The following is a 16,164-nucleotide window of genomic DNA, read 5'->3' on the forward strand; positions in this document are numbered from 1 at the left end:
TCCTCCACCAGGAACCTTCCTTTGGTTATAGCTGCAACCTATAGCATCCTCTTCCTCCTTCCAGCTCATTTGGACCTTGACCCAGTCTCCCCAGTTAGAAGTCAGTATGTTCTTCCTGCTAGGCATCTGGCCTCTGGTCCTTATACCTCTCCAGGTCCCCGGCCCATGTCTTCCAGGAGAAAGTAAAATTTGCTAGCAGTTGATTCAGCAAGCACCTGCCAACGATGGCAAGATGAACAGTTAGGGTCCTTTCCCTTGAGGGAGTGGCAGTCTGGTGAGCAAAGCCTGCTGCTGGTGTGATGTGGCTCTGGGAGAAGCAGCTGCTCTGGAGAAGGAGTTAAGCCTGCAGTAGCTATGGCCAGACTGGTGATGAGTCACAAGCTACCTGGTGCCACTCTTTTCTGTCCAGTCTCTGAACAGACAGGTTATAGTGTCAGTGGAGTCTACCATTTGGAAAAATCGGGAAATGGAAACACCCCAGAGGTGGCCGGTCTGTAGCTTATTTCTGTGGCCTGCTGGGGGCAGGACAGTGAACTTCCTGCCTGACCATGGTGCCCCAGCCATGCGGCTGCCCCCACTTCTGTTCTGTGGGGAGCTCTGCCTTGACACCTGAGAGGGGCATTTGCAAAGTCCCTACTAGGGCTGTAGCATCTTAGCCCACTTCCAAATGGGGGTAACCTGGGATCACCACAAGAGTTGAGCAGTATGAGGCCTTGTTTTCCAGGTTTGGGGTCTGTCTGGCTCTAATGCTCTCCAGAACAAACCTACTAATAATAAGCCTTTGGACTCCATGGATAAGAAACTAGTGCCAGAGATTTTATTGACTCAAAACAGTTGGCTCTTGAAGTTTTCTGTCTCTGCAGGAAGCCTCAGGTCTCCACTCAGCCCCCAGCCCTCAGTTTGGTGGGTAGGCAGTGGACTGGGCTAGACGGTGCTCACACCTTTATCCCCAAGCTGCATCTGGCTCCATAGCAGCACATGAGAGCTACGCATAGGGTTCTTGTGAGATCCTGGGGCATCAGGCCTTTCCCAGGCCCCAACCTTAGCTCTTGATAGGTTCTGGTCTTCCTGTCTTCTTTGGCATTGCCTTCAGCAGGAGCAGAGAATCTCCAATCCTGGGTTGCCAGGGTGGCTCAATCATTAAGCTTCTGACTCTTATAACAGCACAGGTCTTGATCTCAGGGTTGTAAGTTCAAGCCCTGTGCTGGACATGGAGCCTACTTAAAAAAGGAAAGAATTTCCAACCTGATTATCTCATTTGACCCTCAGCCACCTCAGATTGTTGTCGCAAGCAAAACAGTCCCTTAGCAAAGCTGCATTTTCCAGAGGGATTATCAGGAGTGAGGTTTGCCCTTTTTGTAGGCCTTATTGTGAACCCTAAGAAGTATCCAACATAGGCTAAAAATATCCTGAAGTGTTCTTGCCAGATGCCCTAAAACTCTAGCCTTCACCTTAAGACAAAATAGGCTGTGTTTCAATGGGTACTACTGCTGCTGTGTATGTAGAATTCCTGTTTCTTAGTTGGGAGATGAGAGATGTCTCATATCTGACATTAACTCAACCAAGTCTTACACTTCAGAAATTGTCCCCTCTGTGACATCATGCTTCTGGGGATCAGTTTTCATATAATCAGACTTAGGATTATAATGCCAAAAATGCTGCTCCAGCTAGCTGGAAAAGCAACAAAAAATGGAGGGAGGCACTGGGAACGTGTGCACCCATGTAACTAGAAAGTCATTGGGGGTAGGTAGCATCAGGCATAGCTGGATCCGGGGGCTCCTTATGTTGATGTCTTTCTCAGTAGCTCCAGATTTACATGGTTCTGTGCATAGCACTTAGAACTGCAGGAGGAGAGAGGGCCTCATTGACCTGGCTTGGTCTCATGCCTACCCTAGAACCAATTACACTGACTAGCATCTAGGTTTCTGGGTTAGTCCCAGGGGTGGGGTTTCTCCACCTGAATCTTGGAGACTGGATTGAAGGAATGGTTCCTCGAAGGCAAATCAGTGTGCTGTGACCAAGTAGGTGAAAGTACGGAGGACAGAATCCCAGCACTTACTCAGCAGTGACTCCCCTCGAGTTATACCAGTAGTGACCAAATCAGGATTTGAACTCGGCTCTCTCTGACTTCAGTGTGTGGGGTCATCCCTGATGCCCAAAAAGTACTAGTCAGATTGAACCACTTTGTTTTAGCAGAGAGGGAAGAGAATGAGCCCTAAGCTAGCTGTGGAGCGTTTCTAGGTTAGCCTGGAAGTGAAGCTGAACTTAAGGAATCATCTGCAGATGAGGTGCCTTCCAGGTGATGGAAAAGCCCAGAGTGAAGCCCCAGGAGACATGGAGGTGACTTGTTGAGAGTGGGGTGTGATCACACCTTCTTGGAGCAAAAGGGGGGGGCGGGTGTGGGACTGACTGGGAAATGAAGGGGGGATTGAGAGTCTTGCAATAAAGCTCAAGATGTCTCTTTACTGGTGTTCTAGAACTTTCACCCTAGGTAGCCGTGCTTTGCTGGGCATGCAGGAGCTTTAGGGCCTGCACTATGGACATCTCAGGCTCACCCAGCTCAGTCCCACCAGCCATAGTATCTTCAGCCACTTCTCAGAGGGCTGTTTTATGGCCAACAGCTGCCTCTCCCCTTGGGGTTGTGTCATTTCCGTTTCTCTGTCGCCAGCTCAGTGTGGTCACATGTGAGAGAGGAATGACCCCCCATGTCTCCAGCTACGAGTCCTGCCCTTTTTCCCTCTGGCTCACAGCCCAGCACCAGGGAAGCTGCAGTCCATGCTGTGGACAGGCCCACTGGCTGACCAGTGGAAGACAGGCCTGGCTGTTAAGAAAAATGGCCTCATTTCTCCCAAAATACCCCAGCTAAGTGCTAAATGGTGAAGGGGCCATGGAAAGTAAAAATGTTAACACAAAACAAAACCATTCAGCAGCTCTAAGAATTATGATCCACAAATTCTCTTCTCACCCCTCGAGTTTTTGTTTTTCTGTTCTTTTTCGGTTAGTGCAACCCCACACTATTCTGCTCTTACCTGAGAACTTGTGGCTTTATTAGAATCTTTGAAAATAAAGACACCAGGCTTCTCCTCGGGCAGGGCATAGTGGCATATTTGGTTTTGGGGTTTTGTTTTGTTTTGTTTTTTAAGTCCTGGTATGGCAGGAATTAGCTGTTGATTTTGGCTTCTTTTGCAAAGGGGTGTGGGTTGCTCGCCTTGTGGCGAAGCAGGTCAGCACTCTTGGTACTGCTGTCCTGCCCCCAGACTGCAGTCTACGGAGCAAGGGCCTGGTCTCCAGGGGGAGAGGAATGGATGGAGAGCCTCTTAAAAGAGGCAGGGCATGTTTTATGTGTGCATACCTGGCCTGCACTGAGTGCCTTCCTGGGCTAGGGGGTATGGAATGCAGGCAGGGCTTTGAGGGGTACATCTGAGGCACCAGCACCTTGCAGGGTGGATGCCTGTAACTCAGCCATCAGGTTTGCATGTGAAAAGGTGGGCCACCAGAGGCTGGCCGAAAGTCTAAGATTTGGGAATCCCTGGGGGTCCCAGCAGGTAGAGGGAGACACAGGGAGACTGGGCTGAGTCAGCAAACAGTGTTGAAGCCAGAAGACCTGGATCTAGTTTGGACTCTATGGGCTGTTGGAAGGAATCTCTTCTCCTTGAATTAGAGGTTTCATTTGTCATTCTAGGGAAGGACCAGACCCGCTTCCAGAGAGGTCACCATGGGTCTCACTTAACATTCTCTGAGAGTGTGCTTTCTAATCTGTCTAATACCATCTAATTTCAATTTCATGGTCCCCCATGAGTTGGCCATTGGTTGCAATCCCATTTTGTGTTTCAGGAAACTGAGACTTAGATCTCTATAAACATTTTGGGCTATATATCTTCCAGTCTTTTCCCCTTTAGATTTATATTTAGTTTTTTTTTAAACAAAAATAAGTTCATACAATCATATTTTATAATACATTTTCTTTTTTTAAATATTTTTTTAAAAATTTATTCATGAGAGACACACACACAGAGAGGCAGAGACACAGGCAGAGGGAGAAGCAGGCTTCATGCAGGGAGCCCGACGTGGGACTCGATCCCAGGTCACCAGGATCATGCCCTGGGCTGAAGGCAGGCGCCAAACCGCTGAGCCACCCGGGCTGCCCTATAATACATTTTCTAAAGTGAGCACTTTATTGCCATTTTCCAATACATGTTTGTATCACTGTTTCAAGCTTCATAGCATTGCATTGTAAGAATCTGTTGTAATTTAGCAGACTTGTCCCCTGTTATTGGACCTGAAGGTTGAATCTCGTCTTTTTGCCATTGCAAACATAGTGCTACCATAGATATCTTTGAAACTAAACTTTCACATATCTCATTAACTATTTTAGTGATAAATTCCTAGAAGTAGAGTTACTGGATCAAAGAGTATTCACTTTTTGGAGATTGGCACAAGGAATCAAATTGTCTACTTTCCCTTTTGTTTTATTTTTTTATTAAAAAAATTTTTTAGAAGATTTTATTTATTTATTTGAGAGAGAGAATGGGAGCACGAGTGGGACAGAGGGACAGAGGAATAGGGAGAAGCAGGCTCCTCGCTGAGCAGGGAGCCTGACATGGGGCTCAATCCCAGGACCTTGGGATTGGGAATCATGACTGAACCAAAGGCAGATGCTTAACTGACTGAGCCACCCAGGCACTCTTTTTCATTTTTTTAAGTTGGTGAAATATACAGATACGTTAAAAGATGCTCAACATCACTCCTCATCAGGAAAACACAAATCAAAACCACGATGAGGTATCACTTCACACCTGTCAGAATGGCTAAAATCAACAACACAAGAACCAACAGGTGTTGGCAAGGATGTGGAGAAGAAGGAACCCTCTCATACTGGTGGGGAGGGGGGATGCAAATTGGTGCAGCCACTGTAGAAAAAAATATGGAGGTTTCCTCAGAAAGTTAAAAAGCAAAACTACCCTAGGATTCAGTAATCGCACTACTGGGTATTTACCCAGAAAATACAAAAACACTAATTCAAAGGGATACATGCACCCTTATGTTTATAGCAGCGTTATTTACAATAGTCAAGATGTGGAGCAGCCCAAGATGTGGTATTTTTAATTGTGGTCAAAACACATAAAATTCACTATCTTAGCCACTTCTAAGTGTACGTACAGTACAGTAGTGTTATGTTCATTCACATTGTTATGCAGCCAGTCTCCAGAACTCTCTCTTGCAAAACCCCAACTCTCTACCCACTATACATCTCCCTATTTGCCTCTGTCTGCTGCCCCTGGCAACTGCTGTTCTACTTTCTGTCTCTATGAATTGGCTGTGGAATCATGTACTAATAGAAGTGGAATCATGTACTAATTTGTCTTTTTGTGACTGGCTTGTTTTCACTTAGCATAATGGCCTTAAGGTTTATCTAGGTGGCATACGACAGGATTTCCTTCTTTTTAAAAGCTGAATAATATTGCATTGTGTACATATATTACATTTTCTTTATTCATCTATCGATGGATTCTTGGGATGTTCCTACCTTTAGCTTATTGTGACTAAAGCTGCCATGAACGTGGGTGTACAAATTATCTTTTTAAGACACTCCTTTCGATTCTTTTGTGTATACAACCAGGAGTGGAGTTGCTGGGTTCATAAGTAATTCTGTTTGTAATTTTTTGAGGAACTGTCACTGTTTGCCATAGTAGCTGTGCCATTTTAGGTTCCCGCAATTGCCTGCTTTCGAGTGTGATTTATAAGCATTCTTCCCTACGTGGCATGAGGCTTCCTCCCTGAGGACTGAAGCAATGACTTGCATTTCTTCCTCTCCCTCCAACCCAGGGTACCTAACTCCGGCCTTAGCCTTCTGTGGGTGCCGAGTGCCTTGGACCAACTGGGTGGGAGGGGTCCACCCAACTGGAAAGTCCCATTGCAGAGGAAACCTTGTGCTCTCCACCTCTGCATCTAGGGCCCAGGGCTCCAAGGGTGGGGCTTCTTGGAAAGATGCCCGTCTGTGATGTGATGAGTCATCTTAGCCTGAAGAGGCAGGGACCAGCCTGGGTGTTGAGCCCAGGGCTTAACCATGATCAGCTTGCCTCAAAACCGAAAGTTTGGACTTAATCAAAAAACAAGCCCACTTCTTGAAAGGGTCCCTCCTCCCTTGCCTAGTAGAGCTGGGTGTTTTCACAACAAGCCCCCTTTGCCAGTGGGAATCGAGATGCAGTGCCCTGTGCTTCCTGGCAGCCTCTGGCTTCCTGCCCACTCACAGGGCTGCGTGATGACTGGGGTCCTGGCTCAGGAGCAGCCCACTCTCATCTTGGATCTAGTGTTGTTGTTTGGCCACTTGTACAGAAACACTCATGGGCAGAGGGTGAAGGGACCCAAGGGCTGGAGTCACCTGTGGATTTCCGATCACATATTTGTAGACAGGAAAGTAGATCTTCATGGGAGCCAAAGAGCAAATGTAAGGTAAAGAAGCCCCTTTTATGGGCAGAATTGGATGACTGGACCATGACTTTCATTAGGAAAAGCCATTGCCAGCTCCAGGAAGCCTTTTGGTCTTACATATATTGGAAATTATCCCCAAAGAATCACCTAAGTGACTGTAGCTCTTTTACTTTGATCTTTTACTTCTCTGCTTTCACAACTGCTTCCTTCAGAAAAGGCTTTGTGTCCATCATTTCTGATGAATTTTCATACAGTGAGGTACACCGATCTTTAGTGTATGATTTGGTGATTTGGACAAGGGTAAATACCTATGTAACCAATAACCCAGTAAAGACAAAGAACATTGCCATCACCCCAAAAGTTTCCTGCAGACCCTTTTCCAGTTGGTTCTTTCTCCACCCCCATCCCCACTCCCAGCAGTGACTGGTGATTAGTTAGTTTCTATTAATATGGATTATAATTTTGCTCTTTTTTGAATGTCATGTAACTGAAATCCTGTAGCATATACTTTTTTTGATATCTGGCTTCTTGTGCAAAACCTAATTTTTTGTGGAGATTCAGCCTTATTGTATGTATATCAAGAGTTTGTCCTTTTGTTTATGTCTGAGTGGTGTTCCATTGTGTAACTATGCCACAATTTGTTTATGAATTCAGCAAAAGCCATTTTGTAAATGGAGCAAGAGAAAGCCTGTGGGCTCTATCCTCAGCGTCAGTGAATGGGTACATTCAGCTCTGTATCCATCCCTTCCCCAGACACCAAGCCCTGCTCTTACTGGGTGCCAAGAGCAGTCAGGAATGGGCAGAGAGGATGGATACAGGGCAGGAAAAAGGCATATGCAAAGGAGATGTGGGGGGAAATGTTCTGCTGGTTCTGAGGTCAGGAAAAGGCTTAAGAAGGCTTTCAGGAGGTTGTGTCAGGAGGAGGTGTTTTGCTGTGAGTTGTCCAGGAGGATGGAACTTAGAATTTCCAGAGAGCATGTGGGGAGGCCCATACTGGAACAGAGAGGACAAATGAAGCAATGGACAGTGGTGGCCCCACAGACAGATGTTATTGAATTCACCACTTTGTAGTGGCCAGCCCACTAGAGGCTTGGGACTGGCAGCCTGAGCCAGCACGCGACTAACATCATCCCTCTCAGGTCTGAGCCCAGCTGTGAGGCAGGAAGGATCCCAGCCAGCAGCATGTCTCTCAGGTGAGCCACAGGGTGGCTGTGTTGAAACAGATCTGCCGTGGGGCTTCTGGAGTATCTGCGTCCTCCTGTCATCTGCAGTTGGTCTCCCAGGCCAGGCCTCTGAATAGTTGATTAATCCCACCTTCAGGGGGATAGGCCACAGGGTGGACAGGCCACACAGCTAGGGAGGAGGGACAGGGCCAGCCCCAGCACTGAGCCTGCCTTCTTTCTGTGTCTCCTCCAGGACTCCTACTATTTCTCCACCCTGTTTAGTGCTCTCGAGTGAGGAGCTTTTCCCTCCTGGTCATGAGTCATTTGGCAGGAGGCACGTTGACACTCGGTGACCCTGGTAACTGAGTCTTTGTGTTGAGCAAAGGCCTTCACATTCTGTGCCTGCCTTCCCCCAGGCCGAGTCACCCCAACCTTTGGACCTGTTCACGCCCCAGCCTGGCAGAGGGCAAGGTCACTAAATCCATATAAGTTGGGATCTAGCCAAGAAAAACAATAATTCTTTACCTCGAATTTGCAGGGCACTTTGTACTTTGTCAGACATGATCAGACTTGTCATTCCTTCAGCCAGCCAGCCAGTGCTTGCTGAGTGCCTACTGTGTGCCAGTCGGTAGAAAGATGAACATGATATGGTTGATGCCTTTAAAAGCATGCAGTCTGTTTGGGTGAGCTTGTGAATAAATAAGCTTAAGAAAAGGTGGGGCAGGAGTTATATAAAGTATGGACTGGGGCCCCAGGAGGGAATGGCTGGTTATACCAGGGTATTTTGGGAGGGGTTCCCTAGAGAAGGAAGCACTCAGGAGGCCAGAAGGTAAGTGGTAATTTGGGGTAGACTTCGGGGGGGGGGGGGGTGGTTAGGAGGAGTGTTTACCAGGCAGAAGGAACAATTTGAATAAAGTCAGCAGTTGGAAACAGAAGGTTGGGTGTAGATACAGCAGCTGTGATGTCCTAGCTCGGGCTGCTATAACTAAGTACAGACTGGGTGGCTTATGCACAACACACACTTATTTCTCACAGCTCTGGAGGCTAGAGATGGTTAGGTTATGGGTTGTAGGCTGCTGACTTCCTGCTGTGATCACATGTCAGAAGGGGTGAGGCAGCTCTCTGGGGTCTCTTTTATAAGGCTTTGCATCCCATTTATCACCTCCCAAAGACCCCTGCCTCCACTGCCATCACCTTGGATACTAGGTTTTCAGCATATGACCTGGGAGCTGGAGGCACAGACATTCAGCCTATAGCATGTGGTGAGCGCCAAGGGTGGCCTGGTGATGAGGATGGAATCTTGCAGGTCCTGGTATGGGCACCAGGTGTTTGGACCTCACTGTATAGCACTGGGGACCCCTGAAGGGTTGAAACAGTGGAGTTCTGGAAGGTTCACCCTGGGAGCAGTGTGCAAGATGGATTAGAACCAGAGCAGAGGCAGGGAAGGGTGCCTGCGTGGCTCAGTTGATTAAGTGTCTGCCTTCCGCTCAGGTCATGATCCCGGAGTCCTAAGATCGAGCCCTGGGTTAGGCTTCCTGCTCAGCGAGGAGTCAGTTTCTTCCTCTCCCTCTCCTCCTTCTCCCACTTGTTCTTTCTCTCTCTCTCTTGCTCACTCTGTCTCTCAAATAAATAAATAAAATCTTAAAAAACAACAAAAACTGGAGGCAGGGAGGCCAATTAGGCTGATGTGATCATCCACTCAAGAGGTAAAGCCTAAAACAAGGGAGGCAGAGAAGGAAAGGGGAAGTTTTAAGGGCATGGTCCTCAGTTGGCTGTTGGGGTGGAGGGCAGGAGAGAGTTGGGGGTTGTATTCCTATAGCTCCTCCAGTAAGTTCATCCCAAGCACCTGTTGCATAGAAAGCACTGCATGGGACATGAAGGTGAGAGAGACCTGGATTCTGTCCATGAGGAAGCAACAGTCCAGGACAGCACCCACTGCAGGTCTATGTGTTAGTCACATGTGACAGAAACACAATTTCAACTGACTTGACCCAAAACGGGGTGGGGTGTCATGGGCTCGTCATACACTGGGAAGTTTCAGGGGGTAGAGCTTCAGGCAGTGTGCTCAGATGGTGTCGTGAGGAATCTGCCCTCTTCAGTCTCGTCTCTTCTATACTCTGTAGATTTCCCCCCCACAATGGCTGTGAATTTATTCAGTCTTTTTCTTGTCTTAAAAAAAAAACAAACCCACACTGAGGGGGGCACTTGACGGGATGAGCCCTGGGTGATATGCTATATGTTGGCAAATTGAACTCCAATAAAAAAAAAAATCAAAACCACAACAATTAACAAAAAAACCAATCCAAACTGACGCAAACATGTTTTCCTTTATGGCATTCACTGCTAGTAAGCATTACAGTGCTTTCCCTTCTTGGGTTCTGACCATTTCTTTGCTTCAGTGTATTTTCGTTTAGGTGTGTTTTGTTGTTTTTTTTTTTTTTTAATTTTTTATTTATTTATGATAGTCACACACACACAGAGAGAGAGAGGCAGAGACACAGGCAGAGGGAGAAGCAGGCTCCATGCACCGGGAGCCCGACGTGGGATTCGATCCCAGGTCTTCAGGATCGCGCCCTGGGCCAAAGGCAGGCGCCAGACCACTGCGCCACTCAGGGATCCCTGTTGTTTTTTATATTTGCTTTAGAGCAATGATTTTACTTTATTTTATAAAAAAAATTTTAATTATGGTTAAAAAAGTAAAAAAGATAACACTTAACCATTGTAAGCTTTGGTAGGTGTATAGCTCAGTCCTGTGAACTATATTCACGCTGTGTGGCTTCATTTTAAGGCAGGCTTTCCCTAACGTCTGCAGGCTGACCTCTTCGCAGCTTCTCAGCCCCAGTTCTGGGCCCTCTGCTCATCCTTTGCCAGTCACTGTGGCCCGGGTGGATGGGTCTGCCCAGGTGGTGGACTGGGGTCCTGATCCTCAGAGACTGCAGGAGGGCTGCTTATAGGGAAGGTGAGGTGCTGGGGCTGGAGAACAGAAGTGGGTGCCTCCAGGGCAATGGCAGCAGCTGTCCACTTCCAGCAGGTTGATCTGCTCGAGAATAACTTATCTGAGGGAGAGACTGAGTGTGTGGAAGGGTACCTGTACGGTGCTGTCCAGCTCCTGTATCTGTACGTGCCCATACTTAGGGACTGCAGTGGGGGTACAGAAAGGCTTACATTTTGCCTCACTTGGGAGAGAAGAGCTGGGTGTCAGTAACCACCGCACAGCATAGAAATGGTGAGTGCCTGGAGGTTGGGTGTTTTCATCCAGCGACCTGGAAGGAGGGTCAGGAATGGTTCCTGTAGGATTTGGCCCGGAAGGGTAGGCAGGAGTTGGACATGGGGGGGCCACAGTGTGGTTCCCCGTGTGAGGCGTAGGTGTGCCTGCCGTTAGCTCGCAGCTTGACCCCGGCCGCTGCCAATACCACTGCTTTAGCCTCCTCCTTCCGCACCGCAGACCCTACCCCCACTGGCTGCTCCTGAGTCTGGGTTTCCCCGGGTGAGCCCACCCCCAGGCCCATAGGCAAGGCCGGGGGGTCAGGGGTCAGGGCAGGGAGGTCTGAGATGCTGTCCTCCTCCTGCAGGACTCTCCCTGGAACGCCTGCCCAACTCCATCGCTTCCCGCCACCGCCTGACAGAGAGAGAGGAGGAAGTGATCACCTGCTTCGAGAGGGCCTCCTGGATCGCTCAGGTGTTCCTGCAGGAGTTGGAGAAGGTGAGCTGGGAATATGGCACTCTGCTTCTAGCTACCTCCGTTGAGCACCTGTCACAACAGCCCCCCAGTAAGCCTGTGGATCGCCCTTGTGCATATTGGAAAAAGGCATCCTCTACCCCTCCAGTATCAATCTGCCTCAGTGGTTGGAAAGCTCATCACAGTATATCTAGTCTGTCAGAATGAGACCCTTTGCCTCCAGCAAATAGATTTAATAAACGAGACTGCACTGGGGAGCTCAGAGCCTCCCTGGTGAGCTCAATTGTGATGAGCAAGTGTGACAGCCTTATCTGCACTCATCAAACCTGTGTAATCTTCACTGCAACTCTCTGTGACGTAGGTATTGTATTTATCCCCATCTGCTAGGTGAGGTTTAGAGAGATGAAACCATTTGTTTACCACAGTCCCTTTGGAAGAGGTGCAGTTGGCTGATCCTTGCAGTTAGGCACCCTTCCCCACCCTCAGGTGGCTGGGAAGCTCCCTACTGGATCCCCTCGGGGAGGGCAGGCCTTGGGGCTCACTGTCCAAGCCTTTCAGAGGCCAGCAGAAGCCAGCCAGCCAGGGTCTGGAAGGCCTCGGGTCTCCCCTTCTCCCCACTGCCCCCTGGGGGACCTGTTTGCGGGACAGCAGTTCTGGTGTTAGCAGTATCCCGTGATGTTACCCCGATTCTTCCCATCTGGGGAGCTCCCGACGTGATGGGGGGAAGGATAGACAGCTATATTTAGCAAAGATACTGCTCATGGTTACTGAGTTCCTGCTTTTGTGTCAGGCAGTACTCTGAGTACTTGACAGTCATTCTCGAATTTAACCCACACACCCACTGGCTTGGGATAGGTCCCGTTGTTCCTATTTCCTAAGTGAGAAACTCGGGTTTGGGGAGGCGTTCAGTGGCTTCCTGGAGTTCAGACACTGTCCAAGTGTTGGCAGGATTGGAACCCTGGGAATGTGGCTCTGATCACTTGTGGGGGAGAATTAGGGGGTGGTGCTTAGACGTTGTGTTCAGTAGATGTTTAATTGATGTTAGAAGGCAGGTGCTGTGACAGGAGACCTGGATCCGTGTCCTGAAGGAGGAGGTAGGTGGTCATGAGCTGAGAATTAGAGCCCAGAGGCACTTGAACCTCACCTGCTTTGGCAAGTGCCAAAATGTCAACCCAGCACCTGTCTTGTGACAGCCTTGCTAGAGGAGTCATCCTCAGGCCAGGCCAGTTCTCCCAGAGGGGAGGTTTCTTAGCCTCAGCACGGACATCGGGGTCAGACCATTCTTTGCTGTGTGGGGTGCCCTGTGTATTATAAAATGTTCAGCAGCATCCCTGGCTTCTTCAGACAGCTCCCTGCCTCTCAACCAAAATGTTGTGACAACCAAAACTGTCTCCAGATGTGTCAAATGTCCCTGGAGGGTAAAATCACATCCCTGGTGAGTGTCACTACCCAAGAGTCCTCCTGCTTGATTTAGATTTCAGGAGGAAAGGAGAAGTGATTGAGAGACTTAGCAAAAACAGGACTCGAGTGCATTCCCTGGCAGAGACCTACTCAGAGACTTGGCGTGGTTGAGGTGACCTCTGCTGAGGTCACGTGGATCACTGCTAGACAGCAGTATTTTTGGAGCTCTTCACATTGGAATTGCATGTGGTTTGGAGAAACTTTCATGAGAAAGATAGTCTCCCATTCAGCCAGAAGGCTAGGCTTTCGACTTTTTCTTTTTCTTTTTTTTTTTAATATTTTATTTATTTATTCATGAGAGACACAGAGAGAGAGGCAGAGACACAGGCAGAGGGAGAAGCAGGCTCCATGCAGGGAGCCCGATGTGGGACTCGATCCTGGGACCCCAGGATCACACCCTGGACCGAAGCAGGCACTAAACTGCCACCCAGGGATCCCTTAGGCTTTCGACTTTTAAAGGGGGTTGCAGTGAGGGGCTGTAATGGTGGGCAGGACTGGAATCAGTGCCCTGTGGCAGTGGGGGGACAAATGGGCCCCAGGAGCTGGTTATCTTGGGTCAGGGAAGGGCAGGCCACAGAACACTGTGCATGCTCAGAAATGCTGTGTGTCCCTCTTAAGACCCAGCCCCAAGCTCCAAGGAACTAAGAACCTTTCTTAAATCTACTTCAATTTCTGAAAGATAAAGTGGATGGCTCATTGATGTGTTTCTTGGGTGAGGGAAGGGAGGTGGCATAGAAAGGCAGGCCTGTCTCGGTGGGGCTGGATGATCCCCTTAGAGCTGAGGCTTGAGGCCACCTCTGTTTATAGCACAATTGTTCCTCAGATTTTCCTAGAATCTGAGGTCTTAGCTGTTGGGCTGTCCTGACATTCCATGGTTATATGACAGGGACAGTACCTGGTATATCGTAGGCACTTGAGTGTTTTTTGAATGAGTGAACCAAGAAGTAGTAGAAACAGCCTGAGCCTGTAACTGGCCAGACTGAATTTTGAGACCTAGGTGCATGTCAGCTTTGTGACCTTAGGCGCATTCTGAGCCTCAGTTTCCACATCTATGAAATGCAGACAAAACCAGCTTTGCATGCCATCGTGGGCATCCAGCATTTGAATGAGAAGCGCATGTTTTAGACATCTTTAAAACAAAAGCGAGTGAGGTGGGGTTCAGTCTGAGAATGGCACCACGTACTACTCTGCGGCGGCTCGGGATGTGGGCTAGTGATGGGGCTGCTGTATCCGCCAGGGCTGACTCTCGCCCCAGCCCCTCTGACTCAGAGTTCTGAGACATGGCTCTCTCTGTGTTCCCCTTCCCAGATCACAAATAACACCACATCGCGGCATCTGAAAGGCTCTCACCCGGTTGACTATGAGCTCACCTACTTCCTGGAAGCTGCCCTCCAGAGTGCTTATGTGACAAACCTGAAGAAGGGGTAGGTCGCTGGCAGCTGAGTGGGCCCTGGATGTTTCTTTCTGGGTTGTGGGTGCTCCTCATGCTGGTCGCGTTAAGTCTGGCCTCTCTGATCTGGGTGTGTGTACGTGTGTGCTCTCTCGAGAGGATCGGTGGGGGCTGATGTGTTCCCATCTTGTCAGGCTAAGCTGTGCAGAGGCACACACCTGGGGAGGAGGGCAGTTGTGCCCTAGCTGGACCCCTGGCCTCCAGGAGGCCTGCACTCTCCTCCTCTCTCTCCACTCTACCCTCACTATTACACAAGGGGATACTGCTCAAGTCCCTGTCTTCTGAATGGTAAAAACAGGGTGGAAGGGTTCCCACCAGGAGGCAGGCTGTCACCCTGCTCTCAGGTGAGAATACCTGCCAGAGCTCTTGACCCATCCCAGCTGCTTAGAAAACCAGAGGTATTATTATCGTTTATTTGTATTATTTTTCGTGGCAGGCCCCAGCTGGGTAGGGTGCTGGCCCAAGCCTGAACTTCATACCTTTTGTTTCTGTTTTTTAAATTTTCTGGGGATCCCTGGGTGGTTCAGCGGTTTGGCGCCTGCCTTTGGCCCAGGGCATGATGCTGGAGTCCCGGGATTGAGTCCCACATCGGGCTCCCTGCATGGAGCCTGCTTCTCCCTCTGCCTGTGTCTCTGCCTCTCTCTCTTTCTCTATCATAAATAAATAAATAAATCTTTAAATAAAAAATAAATAAATTTTCCTAGTGCCAGGCCAGGGAGGCAGTGGTGTCGCCATTTAGGACATGCAGACCGGGAGGCCCAGAGAGCCAAGGCGGCTTGGCCCCCAAGGGTGGAGCTGGCCCAGACCCTGGGCTCCTCAGACCACCCCGTGGCTGGCAGGGTGCGGGCTAAAGGACATCACAGGGACCCTGGGAAGCATGCTGCCTCTGTTCTACCTCTACCATCTGGGCTTTTCTTTCCTTTTATGGTTGCTGAGCTTCAGTTTCGGAGAGACAGTGGCCCGGTGGGCCAGTTCCTGTTTTTGCTGCCCAGGCAGCTGCCACCTGGCCACTTCTCCATAGCTGCAGGCAGCCCCTGCCCTGGCTCTGTCCCCGCCCCTGGGACCCCCTTCGGTCCTCAGGATGAATGGGGGGTGTGGAGAGATGCCCCCTCAGCTGAACCTTCGCAGTACAGGTCTGCTGCTGCCTGTTTTTGCAAATAAAGTTTTATTGGAACATAGCCATACCTACTGTTTACCTATTGTCTCTCACCCGGAGTGGAGTAAATAGCAAATCCTAAAATATTTACTCTCTGACCCTTTATAGAAAAATGTGCTGACGCCTGCTGTGTTTAAGAGGCCCTCCCTCCCGAGGCCTCCTGTAGGCACGAAGGGTGGAGGTGCTCGTCTGCACCTCTTTGTGATTCCAGTGTCCCCTTCATTCTTGTGTTTAACAAATATTCATTGTCTGCATATGTGCTGAGTCTGTGTGAGGTACTTGCTAAGTGCTTTGCTTCATGTGTATTTGGTCCTCCTGGCAGCCCTGTGGTAGGGCTGTTGTTGCATCCCCATTATGTGGGGGGCGGTGGAGGCACAGAGAACATAAATGACCTGCCCCGGGCAGAGCCAGGATGATGAACGCAGGACCCAGCTGGTGCTCCTTTCCGTTGGGCTCCCCTGCCCGCAGCAGGAGTAATGAGACCCTGCCGCTGCCCCCAGGTGCTCCCGCCTCGCACGCATGTGTGCTTTGAGTGTGCTCAGCTTGGTAGGTGTGGCCTCAGCTTCCGGTTTGAAGAGTTGGAGGTGGGGTACCCTGGCCATCTGGAGGTCGCCAAAGTGGGGCCCAGGAGTGGGAGGCTACCTAGCAACCCCAGGCGAGTTCCTCTTCCACCCCCTTTCCCCCCAGCTCCACTTCCTTCCTCCAACCGGGGGCTTCTGTTTGTCCTGCATCTAGATGGGTGAGGGTCCAAGGAGAGGCAGGACTGAAAAGCACCTTGAGTACTGAGTTCAGAGCACAGGGGGTGTTGCAATGAACCTCCTCT

General features: G+C 49.5%; 1 protein-coding gene across 4 annotated transcripts in view; it reads left to right on the top strand.

The window, feature by feature from the left end:
- Positions 1–16,164, top strand: part of TTC7A (tetratricopeptide repeat domain 7A) — a 114,726-nt gene that overhangs the window by 19,468 nt on the left and 79,094 nt on the right. For all 4 annotated transcript variants that reach the window (XM_072742124.1, XM_025992597.2, XM_072742123.1 and 1 more), the window contains 2 exons: positions 11,168–11,298; positions 14,044–14,159. Coding sequence is in view for 2 of the 4 variants with exons in the window: in XM_025992597.2 (XP_025848382.2) it covers positions 11,168–11,298; positions 14,044–14,159 (247 nt within the window). In the remaining 2 variants the exon portion in view is untranslated. The remainder of the gene's footprint in view (positions 1–11,167; positions 11,299–14,043; positions 14,160–16,164) is intronic.

The sequence above is a fragment of the Vulpes vulpes genome, chromosome 16, assembly GCF_048418805.1.
Source record: "Vulpes vulpes isolate BD-2025 chromosome 16, VulVul3, whole genome shotgun sequence".
Taxonomy (NCBI): Eukaryota; Metazoa; Chordata; class Mammalia; order Carnivora; family Canidae; genus Vulpes; species Vulpes vulpes.